Source organism: Oncorhynchus keta, chromosome 16, assembly GCF_023373465.1.
Source record: "Oncorhynchus keta strain PuntledgeMale-10-30-2019 chromosome 16, Oket_V2, whole genome shotgun sequence".
Classification (NCBI taxonomy): Eukaryota; Metazoa; Chordata; class Actinopteri; order Salmoniformes; family Salmonidae; genus Oncorhynchus; species Oncorhynchus keta.
This window is the reverse complement of record NC_068436.1, coordinates 2186078-2193962: the sequence shown is the minus strand read 5'-3', so window position 1 is coordinate 2193962 and position 7885 is coordinate 2186078. Positions and strand designations below refer to the sequence as shown.

Here is a 7885-nt window from a genome sequence, read left to right as displayed (position 1 = left end):
ACAGCAAGCAATGCAGGTGTAGAAGCACTATCCTGGCATAGCAAGCGCCATGCTCTATCAACTGAGCTACAGAGGACCACAACTGGGAATTCCCAAGATGCATCTGTTGGTCACAGATACCTTGAAAATAAAGGTAGGGACATGGATTTTTTTTAAACAGTATCTGGTGTGACCATCATTTGCCTCATGCAGTGCGAAACATCTCCTTCGCATAGAGTTGATCAGGCTGTTGATTGTGGCCTGTGAAATGTTGTCCCACTCCTCTTCAATGGCTGTGTGAAGTTGCTGGATATTGGCGGGGAGTGGAACATGCTGTCGTACACATCGATCCAGAACATCACAAACATGCTCAATGGGTGACATGTCTGGTGAGTATACAGGAAAATGGGAGAAATTTGAAATTTTTTCAGCTTCCAGTAATTGTGTACAGATCCTTGAGACATGGGTCTATTATCATGCTGAAACATGAGATGATGGCGGCGGATAAATGGCATGACAATGGGCCTTAGAATCTCATCAAGGTATCTCCATGCATTCAAATTACCATCAATAAAATGCAATTGTGTTTATTGTCCATAGGTTATGCCTGCCCATACCATAACCCCACTGCCACCATGGGGCACTGTGTTCACAACGTTGAAATCAGCAAACCGCTCGCAACACGACACCATTTATCCGGTACAGTTGAAACTGGGATTCAGAGCACACTTCTCCAGTGTGCCAGTGCCCATCAAAGGTGAGCATTTGCCCACTGAAGTCAGTTACGACGCCAAACTGCAGTCAGGTCATGACCCTGGTGAGGGCGAAGAGCACACAGATGAGCTTCCCTGAGACGATTTCTGACAGTTTGTCCAGAAATTCTTCAGTTGTGCAAACCAACAGTTTCCTCAGCTGTCCGGGTGGCTGGTGTCAGACGATCCCGCAGGTGAAGAAGCCGGGTGTGAATGCCTTGGGCTGGCATGGTTACACGTAGTCTGCGGTTTGGACGTACTGCCAAATTCTCTAAAACAACATTGGAGGGGTCTTATGGTATAGAAATTAACATCCAATTCTTTGGCAACAGCGCTGGTGGACATTCCTGCAGTCAGCATGTCAATTGCACAATCCCTCAAAACTTGTATTTTCCCCAGCACAATGATCATGCTCTTTAATCAGCTTCTTGATATGCTACACAACATTTGGGATAAATAAGCTTTTTTTGTGCTTATGGAAAGTTTCTGAGATATTTTATTTCACCTTATGAGACATGGGACCAACACATAACATGTTAAGTTTATATTTTGGGGGGGATTCATGAGGAAATAAATATCTGGATAACTGGATATGGAAAGTACAACGGGATGCATGCTTTTCCTCTGTGCATTTCAATAGTCCTTCCATTCATCAAAGGTGAGTTGAAATAATTTGACAGGCGTAAGCAAATTCTCTGAACACATCATCATTCACAAAGACTTCACCTCTTCTGTGTTTTTAGATCACCACAGATTGCATGACGGAGGAGACAAGGACAAACCATTTCGTCCTATGGAGAGAGAGAAAGCCATCTTTTAAACTGAAATAATTTGAGATTATGAATGATGCCTAAGACATAGATATATGATTTAAGTTGCCCCTAAACCTTTAAGTGGATCCCATTTGTAGCCAACTACTCACATCACACACACACACACACACAAATACACGGACTGGATGACTATTCAAATAGATACATCCCAGCCTGTTTAATTTCCTCTTGAAGTTCTAATCAAATTATTATTATATGAGTTAAATTATGAGTATACAAACATTTACACGTTTGCTTAGTAATTACACGTTTGCTTAAATTAGCTACTTTCTATGTATTCGCTTCATTATAAACTGTCCAATCAGATGACACCAACTCTGCCAACGTTCATTGGCTACATGTTTTAGCGTCATCTTCCGCAATTGCGTCTATTCACCAACACATCTACGCGTCTTCTCTATTTATTTCTATTGCACGGACAATTTTTACGCACCGGTCAAGACTTGAGCTTCTAAAATAGCGTAATGACGCAAACGGACCTCAGGAAATATCCAGCTCAAACTAAAACCTGCCTATAGTTTCATTCAAGATGGTTTTAGAAACGATTTCAAGGATAATAAAAATCCAGCTTCCAGCCTACCTCAAGAAGCTCCCCCTTCCCGAAACGATTGGAGGATTTGCGAGATTAACAGGTAAATGGTTACAATGTTGCAATGGTGAAAACAGGAAAGACAGAAAAGCTTGTCCCCATGCATGCACGCACGCATACAAGATTAGCCACAGTAGTTCGCCAGTTTTAATGTGTTTTTTTCAAATGTATTATAGATTGTCGGGGTTTTCTGTGTGGCTGTTAAAGTGCTAATCCACTTCATATTGAATAAAGTTCCTTACTTGGTTCAAGTCAAGTTGATTGAACATTGAAGGGTAGTTTAACAGTGCACTACTTTGAGATACGTTTGCTTGTACGGTTACAATGTATCAGACTCCGAGTGGAAACATTGTATCAAGTGTACTGTACGGTAGGAGTAGGCAAACAAATGTTTCGTTTGTATGTAGCACATTTCCTCTCTTGGCTATGGAAGGAAACTAAACCACGTTATTCCAAGCATATGAAACATGAGGCTACAACAAAATAGATGTACAAATTAAAATCCAAGTGGAGGCTGTTTTATACTTTGATATACAGGCTACAGTGATGTGTGTTTGACATACTCCCGTGTGCATAAGCAACCATCTCCAAGCTTCAGTTGATGGAGCTCATTGCTTGACATGAGCAAAGTATATGCTATTAGCAGTGATGATTCTTGTTCTCATGGCAGGCAGGCACATTGAGACCAGTCAGTCAATGAAGCAAAAGTGTCTACCTTCTGAAAGTCACCTTAAAAACAGAAGGAACCAACTATAGGCCCATTGGTGGTCTAAATGTTTAAAAGACGATAATAACACTTGAGAAGCTGCTTTAAGTAAAACGTTACCGACCAGTCACATGTAGGCTAATCAGACTCACTGAACAAGACTTTATAGAAGTTCCCTTTGAAACTGCTTGCTAATATAATTTGATGTCACTAAACGGTGCGTCTACAAACCTTTCCTTTGCCTTAGCTGCAAAACCATAAATACGCTCTCACAGTATTCCCATAGAGCAGTGTAAATCTAGGACGGCGTGCTTCCTCAATGGAGAACCGATTCCTCTCACCCTACACCTGAACGAGGCTCACACACTAGCTTTTCTGAGTAGTTGTGAGAGAGAGAAAAAAGGTCTGACGACAGTAGCTGTCCGTGCACAACATTGAAAAGTTATGCCTTGAATTGAAGTACTATGACAAACCCACTGTAAGTGTTGGCTTTAAATGAGCTATGGGACCTCTTAGTTGTTTGAAGCTTTGACAACTTGAAGAAACGCTTAAGTTTGACCTTTGGGGTGAACGCTGTAGGAAAGTGTCAGATTTGGGGCCTAAAAATAGCCCTAAACTAGTGGCTGGGGTTCTGAGTTGGGCCTTCATACCAGATATCCTTGAGTGTGGAGATTACATGCCCCTTGCTAAGGAAAACAGCAGACCTGGGTTCAAGTAATATTTCCAAATCTTTCAAATGCTTTTAGTGTTTTCCCCTATTCTGTGTGGATTGCCAGATGGGAGGGGGTATGCAGTTTTGGGACTATTCTATTTGTCCATGAAGCCAGGCATGCTCAATCAAGCACAGACAATATTTGAAATGAATTCAAATAGGATTTGAAACCAGGTCTGGAAAGCAGTAGTGGTAAATTATGGTTTCTCCCATTGCCCTGAGGTGCTCCATACTGAGAATCATTGACGTTGTAAACATTGATTTAATAAGTCTTCGCTAGCAAATCTATAGGAGATGCATGAACATGAAGTGACTGGAATAATTGGCATGGCAATGGAAGCTCAATTATAGTTCATTTCATTGCTATGTAGCTTTGAAGTTATAAATTGCCTGAAGTCGGTAGCATAAGTACTGAGGTTTTTTCCAGGCCTATATTATATTTGTTATTTTAATGTTTTCACTCTCAGGAAAAGATGGGAGTCAAGTGAAATGTCCCTGCAGGAATCTAAAGACACTATGGCTGTGTTTAGACTGTCAAAAGACTAAATAGTGGAAAAAATATATAAGGCTGTGTTTACACAAGCAGACTAATTCTGGTATTTTTTTCACTAATTATTGACCAATCAGATCAGCTCTGAAAAAGATCTGATGTGAAAGATCGGATGTGATTATTGAAAAAAATATCAGAATTGGATGCCTGTGTAAACGATGCCTCTGTACAGCCATATTCAGTCTAGCAGCTTCAAGGATGAGCGCCTCATTCAATTATTTTATTATTTGTTCGGATTTGATGGTGTTTTTACATTTGCCTTTTGAATGAGAGAGAAATCGTATAATGAGATCAACATTCTCCCATTAGGCACCCTTCTTTTTAATCAAAAGCCATTTCATTTGATTGCCGTGAGATTCAAATACACAGCCCTCAAAGGTGCCATAGGCGTCATAGCATCGGACACTGATACAGGACACCCCAGGCAGAATGTTATGGGAACCGCAGGGATGGAACAATTTGAGGAGATCCAACATCTGTGTGTGTGTGTGTGTGTTTTCTTCCCAGTCTCTGACTGGCTCCGGTTGCTGCCTCTCCTGGGAATCTTGGCCCTGCTGGGCTACCTCACCATCAGGCCCTTCCTGCCCAAGAAGAAGAAGCAGAAGGACAGCCTGATCAACCTGAAGATCCAGAAGGAGAACCCCAAAGTGGTCAACGAGATCGATATTGAGGACTTGAAGAGAACAAACGTCTGCTACTGCCGCTGCTGGCGCTCCAAAACGGTAAGTTGGACTAGAAGTAGAGTAGAATGGTTATTGCTAACACTACACCCTCTTAGTCATTTCGGCACCCATATTGCCTTGTTAAATAAAAAATAGATATTCACAAAGTCTCTCAGTAGGAGTGCTGAGAATCAATGTTGCCAGACAGATTATGAATAAGACTATATGGACAGGGGGAACCTAATTCTAGATCGCATTTCTACTCTGAGATGCTTTTTGAATACAGGCCCTGATCAGCCTTTATGCGTTGGGGCCAAGGAAATTGGATGGGGGGGGTTGGCTTGAGATTGATTTTAGATAATGTTAGACGCAAAGACTTATTGCTATAGCTAGTGGTCTTCTAACCTCTGCAATTTATGCGGATGTCAGCAGTTTATTTTTCCCTTCTCACGGTCTTTTGAGGCCAAGGGGAAGCAATAAGACTAAATAAATGGTCAACTATGCAGGGGGGGCTCTAGTTCTCCTATCTATAAGCAATTCCTCGTACTATGTGTATCAGCTAATATTAAGTTGTTTCCTGTTGCAGTTTCCTGTTTGTGACAAATCACACATAAAGCACAACGAGTTGACTGGAGACAACGTGGGGCCTCTCATACTCAAGAAGAAGATATTGTAATCCATCTTTAACACTGTAAGGGGAGTCGTCGTCTTTATTCCCTTCTGTCTTTAGTTACTTTAAAAATCAATGTATTTTTTTTTTGTCTGTATTTTAGCCTTTTGCACTCTGCCAATTTGTCTTTTTTTTTGGTTAAAAAAAAATGTGGCGCATACTTTGCTTTTAGTAATGATATGCTGGAGAAATGTTGGTGACGCCTTAACTCCTCAAAGATTTTTACCATCAACACTTTTGTGAATCCTATTTATTTGAACTTGCCAATAATGGGCAATAACTGAGAAGGTTTGAAAGGTTTTATGTTATCACCACTCCCTCTTATTGTCTCCTGACAAGTTTTTGTACAGTGGCCATTTTCCAGTCCGGCTATCTCTCACTCTATCGTTAGAAACAACAGCTAACCTTGGTCTCCTTGGTAGCGCCGCTCGGTTCCAAACTATTGGGACCACATTGAGGGGAATTTGAACTTCAATCACTATTGCAATTAGGCTAGCAACTTGCTATTTCGGGTAGTAGTATATTTTGTTAGGTTGAAAGAAAAACTTTACTGTCCGAACTACTGTAAGCTTGAAGTCTTTCACTTGCATACAAAAACACTTACAGGATTTCCCCCTGCCATTTCTCTTTGTTCATAACCTTATAAAACATGCCTTAATTCTGTGTTCATACTATACTGTGTCCTCGTATTCAAAACTGAAGATCTTAAGACATTTCAGAACATCTTAATTTCACTAAACTCCTCCCCTCAAGAAACAATGAACCCTTATTTTTCTACACAAATATTTAAGTAATGAATTTTTGTTGCCTTTACAGTATCAAACATGTCAGTTGTCCAATTTCCTTTGCATTCAGACAATGTCATGCAAATATTTCCTAATTCATTCAACAACATAAGATTTGAAGAAGGGATCTGCTCCTTTGGTTACTTGATCCTTACGTTAATGACCAATTACAGTACATAGATCTGTATTTTTCGTGTTTTACTGGAATTTAGGCAAACTGTGCCCGCCTGCATACTTTTGTAAAATAAAAGAAAATTGACCTGAGTTACTTTGTTTCAGAAAATTAGTGTTGTCAAATGGCAAGAAGAAAGAAACAGGTAGGCCTTGAAGTTTTGGGAACTGTTTGGACAAGTGATTTACAATCATTTGACACATATTTTCCATGGGTTATGTCTGAACAAAAATGTTGACAACTATTGGGTGGTGTTTTCATACTCCAACATATACCCTGTGCAGCACCAGTTACTATTTGCATCTGTTTTCCATTCCAAAACATTGACGCTAGGACCCGACCTGTGCTTTCTGATGGTGATAGGAAAATCTGACCCTTTATAATAAAATATCACTACATTAAAGATAAGATCTTTGCTCACCTCTAACACACAACAAAAACACGGCGACTACAATACGTGTGGGGCAGCAGGGTAGCCTAGTGGTTAGAGCGTTGGACTGGTAACTGAAAGGTTGCAAGATCGGATACCTGAGCTGATAAGGTAAAAACAAATATGTCGTTCTGCTCCTGAATAAAGCCGTTGACCCACCGTTCCTAGGCCATCGTTGAAAATAATAATTTGTTCTTAACTGACTTGCCTAGTTAAATAAAGGTAAAATAAAATGTAGCTTCTACGCTGAGTGTTAACATTAAGGACAATCTAGAGGTGAAAGAAACACCTATTTAGGCGAGGTGCTGGCTAGTGGAGTAGAACACTTAAAATAAAGGAGAGCCGCTCCGATGCAAAAATATTTATGTCCAACGTTTCGACAGACAAGCTGTCTTCATCAGGGTATAAGACCGCTTGTCTGTCAACGTTGGACATAAATATTTTTGCATCTGAGCTCCTAGAGTGTGTGGCTCTCCTTTACTTAAAAATACGAAAACATTAAGGACACCTGCTCCTTCCATGACAGACTGACCAGGTGAAAGCTGTGATTCCTTATTGATGTCGCTTGTTAAATCCACTTCAATCAGTGTACTGTAGATAAAGGGGAGGAGACGGGTTAATGGAGGATTTTTAAGCCTTGAGATGTGGATTGTGTGCATTCAGAAGATATTTAGACTCCTTGTATTCAGTCTCCACATTTTGTTACGTTACTGCCTTATTCTAAAATGGATTAAATCCCCCACCAATCTACACAAAATACTCTCAAATGACAAAGCAAAAACAGGTTAATATTCGCACATTTATTAAAAATAAAATTGAAATATCAATATTTACATAAGTATTCAGACCCTTTACTCAGTAATTTGTTGAAGCATCTTTGGTAGCGATTACAGTATTGAGTCTTCTTGGGTATGACGCTACAAGCTTGGCACACCTGTATTCGGGGAGTTTCTCCCATGCTTCTCTGCAGATCCTCTCAAGTCTTGTCAGGTTGGATGGGGAGCATTACTGCACAGCTATTTTCAGGTCTCTCCCGAGATGTTCG

The 7885-nt window shown here is 40.4% G+C and overlaps 1 protein-coding gene across 1 annotated transcript; it reads left to right on the top strand.

Moving 5' to 3' along the window:
* Positions 1 to 1947: 1947 nt before the first annotated feature.
* On the top strand, positions 1948 to 6502 carry cisd2 (CDGSH iron sulfur domain 2). Its single transcript, XM_035789099.2, has 3 exons — positions 1948 to 2196; positions 4629 to 4843; positions 5370 to 6502. Exons 1-3 carry the CDS (start codon positions 2094 to 2096, stop codon positions 5457 to 5459), a joined length of 408 nt encoding a protein of 135 aa, XP_035644992.1. The 5' UTR covers positions 1948 to 2093; the 3' UTR covers positions 5460 to 6502.
* Positions 6503 to 7885: the final 1383 nt, after the last annotated feature.